Here is an 18,071-nt window from a genome sequence, read left to right on the forward strand (position 1 = left end):
ATACTATTAGAATGATTATGATGTGGTATGATGGGATGGTATCCTCCTTTAAATGAATTGAGTGACTCGACTTGGCACATGTTCACGCATGTAGTTGAATCAAATCAACATAGCCTTCATGATATTTATGTTCATGGTGGATTATAACTCATGCTTGTATTCGGTGTAAATTAATTTTAATGCATGTTTACGACTGTTGTCGCTCTCTCAGTTGGTCGTTTCCCAGTCTTTTGCTAGCCTTCACCTGTACTAAGCGGGAATACTGCTTGTGCATCCAAACTCCTTAAACCCCAAAGTTGTTCCATATGAGTCCACTATACCTTCCTACATGCGGTATTTACCTGCCATTCCAAGTAAATTTGTATGTGCCAAACTCTAAACCTTAAAATAAACATTCTATTTTGCATGCTTGATTAGCTCATATGTCAACTAGAACAGCCATTATCTTCCGTGTTAGGCGGGTTATTCTCAAGAGGAGTGGACTCCGCTCCTCATTCACGAGAAAATGGCTGGTCTCCGGGATGCCCAGTCCCATGCTTTATGCAAACTAAATCAAAATAACTGCAAACAAAACTCCCCCTAGGACCCGTTGAATGTTGGAGGCACTCGTTGTTTCGAGCAAGCCATGGATTGATGCTTGTGGAGGAGGGGGAGTATAAACTTTACCATTCTGTTTGGGAACCGCCTATAATCTGTTTAGCATGGAAGATATCGTCGTCTTTTAGTTGTTATGTTGACAAAGAGAGTATGCCGCTCAAAATATAATTTATCTCTATTTCAAAACCGAGCTCTGGCACCTCTACAAATCCCTGCTTCCCTCTGCGCAGGGCCTATCTATTTACTTTTATGTTGAGTCATCACCCTTCTTATTAAAAAGCACCCGCTGGAGAGCACACTGTCGTTTGCATTCATTATAATTGGTTTATATTGGGTATGACTTGACTGGATCTCTTTTACCATGAATTACAATGTTTAGTCAGTCCTTGATCTTTAAATGTGCTCTGCATTTATGTTTTGCGGTCTCGGAAAGGCTAGCGAGATACCATTTTGTTATATCATGTTATGATTATTTTGAGAAAGTGTTGTCATCCGAGTTTTATTATTATGGCTCGCTAGCTGATTATGCTATTGATATGAGTAATTGTGAGATCTACGTGTTATTGTGAGTATGGTTAGTTCATAATAATTGCTGAAACTTGAATGCTGGCTTTTCATGTTTACAACAACAAGAGCAAACAGAGTTTGTAAAAGTTTTTTTTTTCTCTTTCAGTTTGTCAACTTAATTGCTTGAGGACAAGCAAGGGCTTAAGCTTGGGGGAGTTGATATGTCTCCATCGTATCTACTTTTCCAAACACTTTTGCCCTTGTTTTGGACTCTAACTTGTATGATTTGAATGGAACTAACCCGGACTGACGCTGTTTTCAGCAGAATTGCCATGGTGTTGTTTTATGTGCAGAAAATAAAAGTTCTCGGAATGACCTGAAACTCCACGGAACACCTTAGAAAAAACAATAAAAAATCCTCGCCAAAGATGAAGACCAGGGGGCCCACACCCTGTCCACGAGGGTGCCCCCCTGGGCGCGCCCCCCTACCTCGTGGGCCTCGTGGTGGACCTCCGACGCCAACTCCAACTCCATATATTGGCTTTCGGGGAGAAAAAAAATTAGAGAGAAGAAATCATCGCGTTTTACGATACAGAGCTGCCGCCAAGCCCTAATCTCTCTCGGGAGGGCTGATCTGGAGTCCGTTGGGGGCTCCGGAGAGGGGGATTCGTCGCTGTCGTCATCATCAACCATCCTCCATCACCAATTTCATGATGCTCACCATCGTGCGTGAGTAATTCCATCGTAGGCTTGCTGGACGGTGATGGGTTGGATGAGATTTCTCATGTAATCGAGTTAGTTTTGTTAGGGTTTGATCCCTAGTATCCATTATGTTCTGAGATTGATGTTGTTATGACTTTGCTATGCTTAATGCTTGTCACTAGGGCCCAAGTGCCATGATTTCAGATCTGAACGTATTATGTTTTCATGAATATATGTGTATTCTTGATCCTATCTTGCAAGTCTATAGTCACCTACTATGTGTTATGATCCGGCAACTCCGAAGTGACAATAATTGGGACCACTCCCGGTGATGACCATAGTTTGAGGAGTTCATGTATTCATTATGTGCTAATGCTTTGTTCCGGTTCTCTATTAAAAGGAGGCCTTAATATCCCTTAGTTTCCAATAGGACCCCGCTACCACGGGAGGGTAGGAGAAAAGATGTCATGCAAGTTGTTTTCCATAAGCACGTATGACTATATACGGAATACATGCCTACATTACATTGATGAACTGGAGCTAGTTCTGTGTCACCCTATGTTATGACTGTTACATGACGAACCGCATCCGGCATAATTATCCATCACTAATCCGGTGCCTAGAGTTTTCCATATACTGGTTCTCGCTTATTTACTTTTCCGTTGCTACTGTTACAATCACTACAAAATACCAAAAACATTACTTTTGCTGTCTTTACTTTTGTTACCGTTACCACCACTATCATATTACTTTGCTACTAAACACTCTGCTGCAGATACTAAGTTTCCAGGTGTGGTTGAATTGACAACTCAGCTGCTAACTTGAGAATATTCTTTGGCTCCCCTTGTGTCGAATCAATAAATTTGGGTTGAATACTCTACCCTCGAAAAATGTTGCGATCCCCTATACTTGTGGGTTATCATTGACGGCCTTCATTCATGAGGAAAAATGGAAATTTGAATAGGGGAGGAAAGTGAAGAAATCTCAGTACAAGAAAGAGCGCTTTTTGAAGAACAATGTTCTGAAGCTATCACCTAATGAACTTGTAGCTCTGCAAACAGAAATCAAGGGACTCAGTGATGAATTTGACCGATACTATGCCGATTGGCTGGGAGCCAAAGTCAGATTTGTCAAGCTGACCAAGAAATTTACTCCAAATGTTGCAGCCTCATCGCAACATGACATTCCTCAGGCTGAAGCATCTACACAGCCTACTAAAGAACATGCAAGCACAACTGATGACAGTCCAGCTGTTGAAGGAAATGAGAGCACCAGGGCTGCTGAAGATATTTCAGCCGCTGAAGAAACTGCCAGGGCAACCTCTAGTGTTGCGCCTGAAGAACAAACCAGGCCAGTTGAAGCATCTGCTACTACGCCCGAAGAAACTGAACATGCCAGGGCAACTACATCAGTTGCGCCTGAAGAAATTGCACCTATTTCCTTTGCTCCTCCTGCATAGATGACAAGCATCAACCTTCCTTCTGCATCAGAAGCGAAGAAAACCAAGGCTGCGGAGCGAGCAACTATGAAGAAAAGAAAAGCATCTGCATCTTCAGAGTCTTCAGCTCCGAAGAAAGTGTATACTTTGACAAGCTCTTATGAAAATCCCATAGATGTTGTTCCTATATCAAGCATGCCATCAAAGGAGATTGTTCCCCTTGGTGAGGAATATGTGATTCCAAGTGAATCAGATGAAGAAGATCCTTCTGCTTCTTTGTCAGAGCAGTTGGATGAAGAAATTGAAGTGGACAATATCACTTCAACTCCTCTGGTATCATCGCCTATGCCTCAGTTTACGGCTGAAGAGGCAGGCGTTGAGGAAATTGATGAAGAAGATGAGGACGTGGACATTGGGTCAACAACGCCAATTCTGAATGATGACTATTGGGAAAGTCATCACCCCAATTCTCCACTGACCACACCATTACACCAACTACCTCAGTCCCCAGTCCAAATTGAAGAAATTCATACGGGCTCTGAAGAACGTCAAGCTTCTCTTCATACTATTCATGAAGAAGTTCCAGCCACTAGAGTCGATGCAAATGTTGCTGAAGAAATGGAGGCCAAGGCTGGTGCTGATGACATTGCTCCTGAAATTCCTCAGCCTGTGGCTCCAGAGACTGTGATTCAAGAGGCTGTGAAGACTTCAACTGCTAATCTTCAGCATAAGCCACAGAATCCTCACACCAAGAAGAAGAAGTTCAAGGCTGAAGACTTCTTCAATGAGCACATTTTCTTCACTGACTACAATCCATATGACGCTGCTCGACTTCGTCGCAAGCGCTTTTGACTGCTAGCCAAATGAACTTCTATTCCCCGCTGCTGTTTGATAAGGACAAAATCTTTAACCATGAGCAAATTCCTCATGTGGACATGGAGTCTCTACCGTGCTTCACCCCAGTCCTTAATGTTCTTCATGAAGCTGGGTTGCTCAACTTCTGAACCGACATATGCGACTAGAATGAAGAACTCATTCTTCATTTCTATGCCACGTTGCACATCACTGGCAATGCTGAAGATGTGAATTCATGGGTATTGGACTGGATGACAGAAAATACTCACTGCAAAGCACCAGCCTCTGAATTGCTTCATGTTGTCCCAGTCAGTCCTCCCGCTGAAGGTGCAAGGCTCATCAATGCTGAACCTGAACTATCAGATCATCTGATGCAAGTGCTGATGAAGCCTTTGGAGCCAGGCCAAGCTCCAAGGACCAAATTCCTCGTTAAGGAATTGCAAAATGTGCCAAGGACAGTGTACCGGAGATTGACCAAAACCCTTAGTCCAATCAAGGGCCATAACTCTGATGAAGAAGAGGTTGTTGGCATCATGAAGAATCTGCTTTCCAACATCATACATGGTATTCCTATCAACTACCATGATTTCTTCATGGGGACTTTGGCCAATGTAGCTCTGTCACCGTTTGAATTGAAGCCTTACGCTCCCTGGATCATGAGATTCAACAGATCAAGGTCTTCAATCAACTACAAGGCTGATTTTCAAAATCATCTCAGCTATTTGCCCCCAATTGAAGTCCTCAAAAGGACTATTTCCTCAGCTGATGAGAATGGCAAAGTCGCTGTTATTGATGAAGGCACTCGTCCATTGATGGACAGTTTCGCAAAGCTGCATCTTATTCCACCAATGATGACTCTGACACACATGTTTTTGCCGCAAATGCTTCAAAGCAATATCCTCAAGCCACTGCTCCGCGTGTGATGACTAATCGTGAACTTCTCCTCAGTCTTCATCAGAAGGTCATCGCAATCATAAGTGGGTCAAGCGTCAGTTTGGTTCAATTCTTCAGAACATGACAATCACGCAAAACACTGTGAAGAAGAACCATTACTACTTGCATGAAGTTTTTGATCGCACCTAGGCTGTATTGTCTCGCCTCTATGGTGATGAAGATCTCAAGCAGATGGGATTCAAGCAGGACTTTGACTGGTCTCAGTCGCCTTCGAAGAAATTCAAGAAGGTCAAAGTTCCTCACTTGGTTGCCAGTTCATATTCTTCATCACGCGAGACGGACGAAGCTGAAGACTTGAACGACACCGTGGCAGGCCCTACTCTAACGGACGACCCCAACAACGCTGGCGCTCCTCCATCGACATCGTGATGATATTCTTCAGGGGCGTTAATCCTCATTTTTCATTCATTTTGGTCATCTGATGACAAAGGGGGAGAAATTTGAGTTAGTCTTCAAGCGGGTCTCTATATATGGGCTTTTTTTATTAAGTTACAACTCTCGTTCTTCTGAAGTATTTGTTGGATCGAGTTGTAAACTTAAGTCCTATGGTGGTCTGATACTTTTGCTCTGCTTTTCTGCATGCTATTTCCTCAGATATGTTAATGGACGCATGCTGAATTACATCAGTCACAATATTTCATCATGCATTTCAAATTCTTCATATCATATGTTAAATGCGTGTATGAATTATAAGATATAGGGGGGGATCTCCATGATTCTACTCTACAATGTGCATTTGCTATTCAAAGCAAATTCCTCACATATGCACATCTTCAGGGGGAGTTCTTCTATATCTTGGAACCAAATTCCTCAATATCTATATTTACATTTCATATGTTTATCTCCGTTGAAAACTTAACCTATATTGTCATCAATCACCAAAAAGGGAGAGATTGTAAGTGCATCTAGTGCCCCTTAGTGATTTTGGTGTATTGAATACTTATAGGTTAACGGACTAATGTGTTTGTGAGTGTACACAGGTCTATATTGTCATCAATCACCAAAAAGGGGGAGATTGTAAGTGCATCTAGTGCCCTTTAGTGATTTTGGTGTATTGAATACTTATAGGTGGTTAACGGACTAATGTGTTTGTGAGTGTACACAGGTCTATAAGTCTATGAGGAGTTTGATTTTACAGAGAAAGTCGACGCCTAAAAATGAATGTCTTCAAGTGAAGACTTTGGCTTTCTGAAGACTTTGAAAGTGAAGAAATTGGTGTGACCGTGAAGACTTGATATTCATGCGAGGAATATGAAGCGTGAAGACTTTTGTTTTCGTAGTTTCGTTTTTCTCTTTCTTGAGTCATAGGAAACACCGTACTATTAAAGGGGGTCGAGGTAAAACTAAGGAAAAGTTTCCAAGTGATGCTCATCTCAAAATCCTACACCTACCAATCCTTTCGAGTGAAGCCATTGGAAATCTCATATAGTTCAGTCAATTTCTTCAGTGACAGAGATGAAGATCTTCTGGTCTCTGAGGAATTTGTTCTGACTGAGGAGTTAGGAATTCGCCAATGCAGATTGCCTACAAGTGAGGAACATGATAGCCTTGAGGAATTTGATACTCAGATATCCGACCGTTGTTGTGCTATGCACCAACTGTCCCAAAATATCTTCCCACCTAACGGTCATATCATTGAAGGGCATTTATGTCTTATCATGTCGGGCTGCTCCCTGGGCTATAAATAGCCGCTCCCTACAACCACTAGTTGGTTGGCTGCTCCGAGAGAAACTGACACTTGTCATTGAGAGCATCCCATCCTCCGAGAACTTTGAGCGAAAATCATCAAGTGAGGAAAACCCAAGCCCAAACACCTACAAACCCAAAGTGATTGAGCATCACTGAAGAGATTGTTTCTGTGTGGAACCGACGCTTGTTACCTTTGAGGAATGTGCATGCTCCAGACGGTTAGGCGTCATGGTCTAGAGCATCCAAGAGGAAATTGTGGATCGCCGAGTGACCGAGTCTGTGAAGGTTTGAAAGTCACCTGAAGACTTACCACGAGTGATTGGACGAGGTCTGTGTGACCTTAAATCAAGGAGAATACGGTGAGGACTGAGTGTCCGGGACTGTGTGTCCTCAGGTTTAAATATGCAGCCGCTCCAACCAGACGTACGACTGTCACAACAGTTGGAACTGGTCTACCAAATCACTGTCTTCACCAAGCTACTAGTTCTATTTCCTCATTTATATACTGTTGTACTTGATCGTACTATTTGAAGACTTTGGCTGAAGACTTTCTCAATTTTCCTCAGTCCTAATTCTTCAGTCACTCTGTCTTCAGCCTGCTTATCCTGTGTTTACGCTACTTGTACGATGTGTTTGTTTTCATTTCATCATGATGACTGCGCTACTGCTCTGTTATGCTTGCATCTAAGTATTTATTCCGTTGCTCAGTAGTTCGTTACTTAGGAATTTCCTCACACTGAAATTTCCCAGTGACGAATTTGTAAATTCGCCTATTCAACCCCCCCCCCTCCTGTCGATATAACGCACTTTCAAGTTTAGAAGCGGATGCAAATGGTCTGCATAGGCGGCATCTGAAAAATGGTGATCGTGTGCTGGGTTTTTGATACGTGGATGGCAGGGATGGCCTGCTCCGACGTCTTAGTCATGTGGGGGTGCCAGATCTGGAGTTCGATAGTGTGTCCGGGGTGTTGTCCCTGTTTGATTCAACAGTAATGGTTTCACTTTTGGTGAGTCACTTTTAACTTTCGTAAAGCAGTATATCAGCGATGGAGCATGTCGAGCTTGGATATGGTGATCCATCATTTTTTTTCTTCGGTGGCTTCTGTGGTGGTGTCAGAGTCAGCTGACGGACGTTGGAATCAAAAGGTTTCTTCGGTCTTCTTTGTAATTTTACTCTTGGCCGTTGCTTTTTTTGGGCAAAGCATAGCGTTCTACTATTATTCAGTTTTGCCAGGTCGATATGTATGTGGTTTGTATTATGATTCTTATATGATATGAATGAGACACTTACTACCATAAAAAAGACATTTGCGCAAAAAAAAAGACTCGTATCCTAAATAAAAGACATAGGGAGCGCATATCAAAATGAAACAAACCTCGCTTGGTTACCCAACGGCGAAGGCACATTCACTCGCTCTCAGCTTTCACCATTTCTACCCCGAACCCGCAGACAGAACAAAAAGAAACAGAGCAATCTGACCCCAGCAGGCACAGCCATCCATCGTGTTCCCGCGTTGCGTGATCCGTGTACCAACGTCTAAAACAACTAATGCACGTCCCAGCAGGTACAGCAAAAAATATGTTTGCACAGCACAACAACATCAAACCATGTCAACGTCCACAGATGTCCCATTCGATGAACCCTTCGTATCTCCGACATCTCCGCTCTGAAGTTTCTCGGAGGCGATGTCAGCCTTAACCTTGCGCTCCACCTTCCGCGACCCGTCGATGGTGCCCGCGTCGATCGCCTCCAGGTACAGTGCCCTGGCCAGGCTCATGAACCGTCTCCTGAAGCTCGGTATCCGGGACATATTGGCCACGATCCCTTGCAACCTGTTGATTGATGAATATGTTACTGATTCTGTAGCTGTTTCAAATTTATATTTGGGAGTTGACTGTGGCAAAGTTGGAAGGGTGTACAGAAAAAGACACCTTCTGATGATCGCCTGTAGCTGAGCTCTCTTCACGCCGTCGCTTGACGGGAAACCACAGTCGTCCCAATCCGATGGTTTTTCGTTCGCGTTCGTCATGATGAGCTTCTGCAAGCACAGCTCCTCGTCTTCAGTGAGCTCCAGTTTCTTCATCGGCTCCTTCAGAACCAGCAGCGGTCCGAGCATCCAGTCGAACACCTTGTCTTTTGGCCAATTGAAGTTGGTCACCTCAACGTCATCAGCTGCAACCAACAAGGAAATGGTAACCATGAACCATGAAGTTCTAAATTGCTTAATGTTATGCTAAGGCTGCCAGGGGATCATGCATACATATGAGCAAACCGTGTGTGTCGTGTTTCGCGGATCGTATCAGACAGTGAAGGATGCACCAGGCAGGTAGTTTTATGCTCAGCTTCTTTCCCTTTCCTTTGGTTATAAATTCCTCTATATCTTCAGAACTTATCAGTCCCTCGCTCAGTAATATCCTCCCATTTATCTCGCAAGATCGGAAGAGCCAATCCCATATCTGTGCAAGTTCAGTCGTCGAGAGAATGGTTAATCTTAGCTGTTAGAGCAGAGATATAATCGTATAGATCATTGAAGACGACGAGATGTTCATACTTGAATGGGTCTTAGTCGTTGGATAGTTTCCATGAATGTCTTTGACCGGTGTAGAACCCTCCTATGCTTACGCTGGCCTTGATGTTGCTTCTCTGCAGATGCAGCTGTAACGTTGTGCTCATCTTTGTCGCGGCCGGTCTCATACTTCGCAGAACCCGCTTTCCGGTACTTGGGCCTGTCTATTGGAACTAGTTTACTGCCAAGTAAAATAATTGCTATGCACGATCTTCTAAAAATATTGCTATGCATAGAAAAAGGTCATGCAAATAAGTACTAACAAACTTCTAGCATATGAGGCCATAATCGCAGTAAAAATAACTGCTAAATCACACCTTGGAAAACAAGAACCTTCTCTCAAATAAAGAAGATCATTTGTGTATTCATCATACAATGCTACTGCAGAGATCATGTATGATAGCCCCATTTGAAATGAAGCCTCCTGCACATGATTACAGACATGTATAAGTAGTGGTTCAAGTGAGTCGAAAGAGAGACACCATTATTTTCTATTGGAAGAAACAATAAAAAACCTGATAAGCAACCAATCCAGCATGGAGGCCAAAGAAGAAGCTGCTAAGGAATGATGCAATCACTCCTGCAACGACAGCAAGCGGCCACAATATAATGGCCAAACCAGCGAAAGGGACACAAACAGTCTCTAGAAAAGGCCCTTCCCTCCCAACTAGATCCTCGCAGAGTCTTTGCCATCCTTTCAACAACATGCAGGGGCTTTTCCACAATGCCACCCCAGTAATCATCAATACATCCAGAGGAACGGCAACCAGCGCAGCGAGGAAGCTCCGCGGTAGATAAGACAACCTTCAATCGTAGAAACAAGCATAATGTATTAGTACTAGAGGTTGTTTCAAGGTGAGTGCATAATTAGGATCTGATTCTCCATTTTGACGACATGAATATGTAACATGTTATATACTTGATGTCAATAGGTGCTTCGTCATCCCCCATTTTCTCGGAAAGCTCGTCCATGAAGGAGAAGTATGAGTGGAAGCAGAAGTCGGTAACATCACGCACCACCATACAAGCTCCCCTTATTGTGCTAGCAGTACCATCCTGTGACATATCATTACTACGTTAATTGGACGCATTATTTTGATCTGTAGTGCCCCCTCAGACTCCAAAAAGAAGGCACGCACACTTTTCAAAATTCAAGTTTGGCCATGAATTTAACCAATAAAATGTGGGTTCGTGCTACAAAAATTATACCATCAAATTTGTGTCCACTGGTATAACGTTGATGGCCAAAATTAAATCTCGAAAAATGTGTGTGTCCTCTTTTTGGGGTCGGGGGAGTACATCCAGAAAACTTAACCAAATACGCATTCCAAGTTTCAGCAGCATGTACGTACCAAAAAGCAATGAGAGAGCTTGTCTGCGACGCCCTCGCCAACAGCCTCAAAAGTCGCCATGAGGGGAGTGAAAACTCCATAACCGATACCAGCCAGAAGGCTCCCTACAATGCCAAGCACCGGCAATAGGAGCAACGGCAGTGGCAGGAATACCACGGCAAGGATCTTCAGAACCGGCCCAATTCGCTTCGTGCTGCAAACCAGAGTTCGCAGAATAGTTTGATCACATACGACCAACACAACATTTCACTCAAACTTATGCAGAAAATTTTAACTCGTTTAGGAATTTAAATTTGATTAGGCGTGCAGGCATTAAAGAGCAAAATGTGGGGGGGAGTCGGCATGGTAAAAGAAACTGAAGATGTAGTGGCAAAGTGTGGCGTAGCAGCATGCAATGGTTTTCTCTAGAAAACGTAGACCGCCTGGGTGCCATATGCGATGAACAAAACAAAACGGTTTCAGCCTAATCCAGGCCATTAATTCCTGAACCGAGCACATGGGGTTGTGGCACATGTGTATAAAATGCCCGGTCTGGACCAAGCGCTGCAGCCACACACCAAAACACCGCAGCTACTCATGTGTTCATCCTCGATCTTCTTCTCCTCCTAAGATTTAGTTTCCTCAAGTGCTCATCTATTTCCCTTCCCCTTCAATGCTTGTACAGGACATCCGTGGAGATGGGCCGTGGGGGATCAATGGCGTACTCACCAGTACCTGCTCCCAATGGAGCTCCTTCTTCCATGAAGAGGACACCAGTTGTGAACACGGCGTTACTTCAACTCCATCATGCTGCACTTGCGGGGTACTGGAATCCTCTTTGTCATCAAAGCTGTGTTTGTTGGTACCGGCATGGACGATCTGCTCAAGTTAAAAGTGCTAGGGAACAACAACCGCATTTTCTGCATGGTTCCCATTTTTAGGATAGATCCAAGAACCATGATGATGGACATGGGGGGTGCCCTATAGCTTTGGCTACTTCCCTAGAATTGCGGCTGTTGGTTGGATCTATCCTAATGAGAGCCATGGGGAAAATGCGGTTGTTGTTCCTAACACTTAGGCTGGTCACAATGGGCTAGTAACTTACACACTTCCCTAGACTATGTTCCTACCTCCATAGTGGGTAGGAACATCTATGTAGTGTCATGCAATGATGTATTTATTAGGTTATAGACTCATTGTTTCTTGGAGTGTGTGATGTTCCGGTAACTTAGCTAGTTACCACAAGCACCTCTCTCTTCATTAAATATGTGCCACATAAGTAAAGTTGTATTGGAGTGTGTGATGTTACTCCTAAGTTCCTCCCCATTGTGACCAGCCTTATAACTTTTAACTTGCACAGATCCTCCTTGCCGATACAAGCGAGCACACCTTTGATGAGAGGATTCCAGCACCCCGCAAGGGCATGATGGAGTTGAACGCCGTGCTCACAATCGGTGTCCTCGGGAACAGGCACTGGCGAGTACGCCTTCGATCTCCTGCGGCCCATCTGCACAGATGTCCTGTACAAGCATTAAAGGGGAAGGGGAAAAACGATGAGCACTTGAGAAGACATAAATCTTAGGGAGGGGAGAGGAGGATGAAGACACACTAGCAGCACATACGTTGCTCCTACCCTATCCCATTCCCCTTACCCTTCCGGCCCCAGGCCTCGCCGTGGTGTTTTGGTGTGTGGCTCGGCTGGCATTTTATACACATGCGCCACATCCCACACCCATGTGCTCCAGTAACTAATGGCGTGGATTAATTAGGCTGGCACCGTTTTGTTTTTGACTTTTTGTTCATCGCATGGCACCCAGGCGAGCCACGTTTTCTAGAGAAAAACGAGACGTTGCATGCTGCTACACCACACCTTGCCACCGCATCATCTTCAGTTTATTTCCACCACCTTGCACACGGTTCATCATGATGCAGGGAGGTAACAAATCAACGAATCAGGGTGGTAAAAAAATGTGGGGGGAAGTCGGCGTACGCTAGCACGCAGCAGTAGGTCCAGACGAAATGCGCAGGCCAAAGACCGGCGATGACGGCTGAATCGCCAAGGAAAACGATGGCCGCGACGACTGGGCCGATCAGAAGAGCTGCAAAAGGCATCGTCAGGCTGGGCATCGTGAGCACAAATATTCCATTGCTTTGGGCAGAAGACGGCAGCGATGGCGGCTAGCCTCGGACATTGCAGGACAGGGAGAGGCGGGGATGGTGTTGGTTAGTTACCTTTGGCGGAGCCGAGCAGCAGCAGGAGGACGAAGAAGGGCAAGAATGACACGAAACTCCAGAGCTTGGCGAGGAAGCCCACCGGGACGTTCATGGATCAGCGGCAGCAGCAGCGGCGGCCAACCAGTTGCTTCCTCTTGCCCTGAGCCTGACGAGAACGAAACAGAGAGCTTGAAACCCAGAGAAAGGGAAGGAGAAGGAAAAGGAAGACGCCGGGGGTCCCTGTCGGCAGGTGAGAGTCCCGAGCGGTGTGCTGTGTAGCCGCCGTGGCGCGACACGTGCTGCTCTGCATGGGGCGCTCTCCAGCACACGCATAATTTTCTATAGCAACAAGGTCGAAAGGCCATGGCGAGCACACCTGTCTCGCCCCCCTGCAGCAGACCTCAAGAGTTTCAACGCACAACGGAAAATTCCTATGACTTGCGCCAATTTGGGGCCGAAATCACTATTCTGACCTTGTCAGCAATATTTGTCGCAAACTGAACTCGACACGAAAGTATTTCACAATCTAACCCTTTTAGCAACGCCACAACTAGTGGCGTTTCTGCCCAACTTAAAAACATCGGGCCAGCTAACGTTACATCGGCACATAGACACGCCGAGCTAGTTAGCGTTTCTGCCTAACTTAGAAAAGCCATAAGTTGGGGGGTTGCTGCCCAATGTAGAAACGCCATAAGCTAGGGCGTTATTGGCATGGCCCACGGCAGGCCGGCTGCTGATGTGGCTGAGCACGGAACGCCAATGTTGTTGGCGTTTCCTGAGCTTTCACTGTAAGACAATAAGTTTTGGGGAACCAGCACAACCCTCTAGGGGTGGCTTATCTCATTATATATAATGGTTGTGTTACAATATGTACCATATACGTACATAGGTACAGAAGTTATACATAGTCTAACACCCTCCCTCAATCTTAGCCACTTTTTAAAGAACTGAGAAGGGTAAGATTGCGCCTACAAGCCTCAAACTGTGGCAGCGGTAAAGGCTTAGTGAAGATGTCTGCAAGTTGATCCTTAGATGAGATAAACTTGATCTGGAGTTGCTTCTGTGATACACGTTCCCGTACAAAGTGATAGTCAACTTCAATGTGTTTCATTCGGGCATGAAATACTGGATTTGCAGAAAGGTATGTAGCACCGATGTTATCACACCAAAGAATAGGAGGCTGTGGTTGAGACAAACCCAACTCCTGAAGCAAAGACTGCACCCAAATAATCTCTGCAGTAGCATTAGCCACAGCCTTGTACTCAGCTTCAGTACTGCTACGTGACACAGTAGCCTGTTTCCGAGCACTCCAGGCGATCAAATTAGAGCCAAAGAATACTGCATAACCCCCCGTGGATCGCCTGTCATCTGGGCTACCAGCCCAATCTGCATCAGAGAAGGCCGAAAGGACCCGAGAGGAAGTCGGCCGAATATGCATACCAAATGTCAGGGTGAACTGAACATAACGAAGAATGCGTTTAACAGCAGCCCAATGAGTATCTCTGGGAGCCTGAAGATACTGACAAACCCTGTTAACAGCATAAGAGATATCTGGTCTCGTGATCGTCAAGTACTGAAGTCCACCAACAATGCTCCTGTACTCTGTGGCATCCGCAGGAGACAAAAGCTCACCATCAACAGTTGTTATCTTGTCGGTAGACGACATGGGTGTGGTGGTCGGTTTGCACTTCAGCATGCCAGCTCTTTGTAACAACTCCAAGGAGTACTTCTTCTGCGTAAGGACAAGACCAGTAGCACGAGAAGTGACCTCAACTCCAAGAAAGTAGTGAAGCTTCCCAAGATCTTTGACCGCAAAATCAGCACCAAGAGAGCAGACAAGAGCATCAGCAGCATACTGAGAAGAGCTGACAAGGATAATATCATCGACATATACCAAAAGATACATAGTGACTTCTGGCTTCTGTAGAAGAAATAATGAAGTGTCAGCAGTAGACGGCACAAAACCATGAGCACGAAGGGCAAAGGCAAGGCGGGCATGCCAGGCACGAGGAGCTTGCTTCAAACCATATAGTGCTTTGGAAAGACGACAGATATAGTCAGGACGATCAGGATCAGAGAAACCAGGCGGCTGTTTCATATAAACCTCTTCCTCCAAAAATCCATGTAGAAAAGTATTCTGCACATCAAGTTGACGAAGTGACCAACCACGAGAAACAGCAATGGAGAGAAGAAGCCGAATAGTGGTAGGCTTGACGACAGGACTGAAGGTGTCCTCATAGTCAAGACCATGACGCTGCCGAAAACCGCGAGCAACAAGTCGCGCTTTGTAACGCTCAATAGATCCATCCGAATGCTTCTTCACTTTGAATACCCATTTTGAGTCAATAACATTTACCCGTGGTGGTGGAGGAACGAGAGTCCATGTCTTGTTACGAAGAAGAGCATGAAACTCCTGCTCCATAGCCTCTCGCCAATGTGGAATGCGCAGGGCAGCCTGATATGAGCGAGGCTCAGAAGATGGATCCGCAACAGCAGCAGCCAAACAAGCAGCCAACCAAGCAACCGTACCATCCTTACGTTCCTTAGGTTTGAAAATGCCACTGCGACTGCGTGTATGTGGTCGGGACACAGGAACCACCGAGGTCGACGGAGCAGCCTGCAACGGGCTGGAGGACGGCGACGTTGACGAGTCAGCCGGTGACGAGGAGCCAGTCACGGTAGCCTCGGACTCGGTTGGCGAAGAAGGCCGACCCACCGGCGAAACCGGCAGAGCAGACGAAGCAGCTGGCGACTCCGGCATCACAGACCGGGCCGATGGCGAGCTCGGCATAGTGGGCCGTGGCACGGCCGGTGTCGCGGGCCGATCCGCTGATGAAGGCGACGTGAGGACCCGAGCCGCTGATGAAGGCGACGTGAGGACCCGAGCCGCGGGCGAAGACGGCGTGACGGGCCGAGCCGCAGGCGAAGACGGCGTGACGGGCCGAGCCGCGGGCGACTCGGCGGCCGCTGGCGAAATGGACCGAGCAGTGGAGATGCTCGGCGCGACGGGCTCGTCGGGTGACCATGCATGGGCACGCGAATCGATGCCATGCAACATAGGGCGATCGACGTGCCCACCAGAAGACGACGATGATGATGGTGAATCCTCCAACAGCTCCAAACGAGCTCCACGTCCGGTTCCTGCACCATGGTTAGGTAACAGCAAAGGAGAGTATGCAACATCATCAAATTGGTCAGAAGCAACAGAGGATGAATGCAGGGATGGTGGTTCGACAGTGGACACAGGAAGGTTGGCAAAGGGAAAAACATGCTCATCAAACACGACGTCCCGAGATATATAGACACGATTAGTGGGAACATGAAGACATTTGTAATCTTTATGAAGAGAGCTATAGCCAAGAAAAACACACTTCTTAGAACGAAACTCAAGCTTGCGCTTGTTATATGGACGAAGATGCGGCCAGCAAGCACACCCAAATACCTTGAGAAAGGTATAATCAGGTTGTTCATTAAGGAGAACCTCAATGGGAGTCTTCATGTTTAAAACACGAGTAGGAGTACGGTTGATGAGAAAGCATGCAGTGGTGAAAGCATCACTCCAAAACCGAAACAGAACAGATGCATGGGCCAAAAGAGTAAGACCAGCTTCAACAATATGACGATGCTTACGTTCGACTGAACCATTCTGCTGATGTGTATGTGGACATGCTAAACGATGAGCTATCCCAAGCGACTGAAAGAAAGAGTTGAGGTTGCGATACTCGCCCCCCCCCCCCAGTCTGACTGGACATGAACAATTTTGTGCTTGAGAAGATGTTCAACATGTTTTTGAAACTGAACAAAAATATCAAACACATCAGATTTGCGTTTAATAAGGTAAAGCCAGGTAAAGCGACTATAAGCATCAACGAAACTGATATAGTAATTATGACCACTGACAGAAGTCTGAGCAGGACCCCATACATCTGAAAACACAAGTTCTAAAGGATGTTTCACCTCACGACTGGACTCCGAAAAAGGAAGTTGATGACTCTTCCCCTGCTGACAAGCATCACACACTGCTACATCTTTATTACTAGACAAACTAGGAAGCTCATGACGACGCAAAATATGACGGACAATAGGTGTGGCCGGGTGACCAACACGAGCATGCCACTGTGACGGAGAGACCCGAACTCCACTGAAAACACGAGCGACACCAGGATGCTCCAGACGGTAGAGGCCCTGGCACAACCGCCCACTAAGAAGAATGTCCCTCGTGCCCCGATCCTTAATAAAAAGATCAAAAGGGTGAAATTCACAAAGCACATTATTATCACGTGTGAGTTTAGGAACTGAAAGAAGATTACGGGTCACAGATGGAACTCGAAGAACATTGCGAAGCTGAAGACTCCTATTGGCATGTCTAGTGAGAAGAGATGCTTGACCAATATGAGAGATGTGCATACCTGCTCCATTGGCGGTGTGGATCTTGTCGGAGCCATGATAGGGTTCACGAGTGTGAAGCTTCCCCATCTCGCTGGTTAGATGCTCTGTCGCCCCAGAGTCCATGTACCAGTGTGGATCGATGGAGTAGGACTGAGTGTGTCCCTATTGCTTCTGCGGCGCGGGACGATCAGCCATGGCGACCTGACGGGCATTGTTGCGTGTATCTTTGCCGTCATTGCCAAGACCAAGGAAGCTTCGCTGGAAGCGCTTATGACACTTGGAGGCCCAATGCCCATCGCGGCCACAAAGCTGACACACACGTGGACCGCCAGCCCCCGGTAAGGTCGCAGTAGGTGGGGGGGCGAGGCGGGCGACGGTGGCAGCCCCAAGGGAGACCGGGGTGATGAAGAAGAGCGGCCACCCTTGGTGGCGGCGTTGGCCGAGAGGGAGCCAGTGCCCCTGGTGCGGCGAGTCTCGACCCGTTGCTCAGTGAGAAGGAGCCGAGAGAAAACCTCGTGTGCCAGCATGGGTGTCGAGTTGCCCCGCTCGTTGATGATCTCGACTAAGGCATCATACTCCTCATCAAGACCATTGACAATAAACGAGTTGAACTCGGAGTCGGTGAGGGGCTGTCCAATGGAGGCCAATGTGTCGGCGAGGCCCTTGACCTTGTTGTAGATCTCAGTGGCAGTGGAGTCAAGCTTCTGACACTCTCCAAGCTGACGACGGAGTGCAGAGACACGAGCCTGGGACTGCGCTGCAAAGGTGCGCTCAAGGATGGTCCAGGCCTCATGAGACGTCTTCGCGAAGACAAGAAGGCTGGCAACT

At 46.4% G+C, this 18,071-nt stretch overlaps 1 protein-coding gene across 12 annotated transcripts; it reads right to left on the bottom strand.

The window, feature by feature from the left end:
- Window positions 1-8,105: 8,105 nt before the first annotated feature.
- On the bottom strand, window positions 8,106-13,068 carry LOC123162447 (uncharacterized membrane protein At3g27390). 12 transcript variants are annotated; one of them, XM_044580221.1, is made up of 10 exons: window positions 12,873-13,068; window positions 12,631-12,739; window positions 10,662-10,854; window positions 10,229-10,365; window positions 9,825-10,113; window positions 9,627-9,733; window positions 9,295-9,469; window positions 9,004-9,199; window positions 8,675-8,915; window positions 8,106-8,575 (listed from the first exon to the last, which is right to left on the bottom strand). In XM_044580221.1, exons 1-10 carry the CDS (start codon window positions 12,964-12,966, stop codon window positions 8,344-8,346), a joined length of 1,773 nt encoding a protein of 590 aa, XP_044436156.1. In that variant the 5' UTR covers window positions 12,967-13,068; the 3' UTR covers window positions 8,106-8,343. The 12 variants fall into 12 exon arrangements, with proteins under 12 accessions (XP_044436156.1, XP_044436157.1, XP_044436163.1 ...); XM_044580222.1 differs by having other exon boundaries at window positions 10,229-10,381; window positions 12,873-12,990; XM_044580228.1 differs by lacking the exon at window positions 12,631-12,739 and adding an exon at window positions 11,370-12,160 and having other exon boundaries at window positions 10,229-10,381; window positions 12,873-12,987.
- Between the last annotated feature and the right edge of the window lie 5,003 nt (window positions 13,069-18,071).

The sequence above is a fragment of the Triticum aestivum genome, chromosome 7B (genome assembly GCF_018294505.1).
Source record: "Triticum aestivum cultivar Chinese Spring chromosome 7B, IWGSC CS RefSeq v2.1, whole genome shotgun sequence".
In the NCBI taxonomy this organism is placed as follows: domain Eukaryota; kingdom Viridiplantae; phylum Streptophyta; class Magnoliopsida; order Poales; family Poaceae; genus Triticum; species Triticum aestivum.

Coding starts and splice junctions, on each gene's coding strand:
- LOC123162447 (XM_044580221.1), bottom strand. CDS start 12,966: ATGAACGTCCCGGTGGGCTTCCTCGCCAAGCTCTGGAGTTTCGTGTCA. Junction 12,740..12,872: donor GCTGCTCGGCTCCGCCAAAG/GTAACTAACCAA, acceptor TGCCTTTTGCAG/CTCTTCTGATCGGCCCAGTC. Junction 8,576..8,674: donor CTACAGGCGATCATCAGAAG/GTGTCTTTTTCT, acceptor ATCAATCAACAG/GTTGCAAGGGATCGTGGCCA.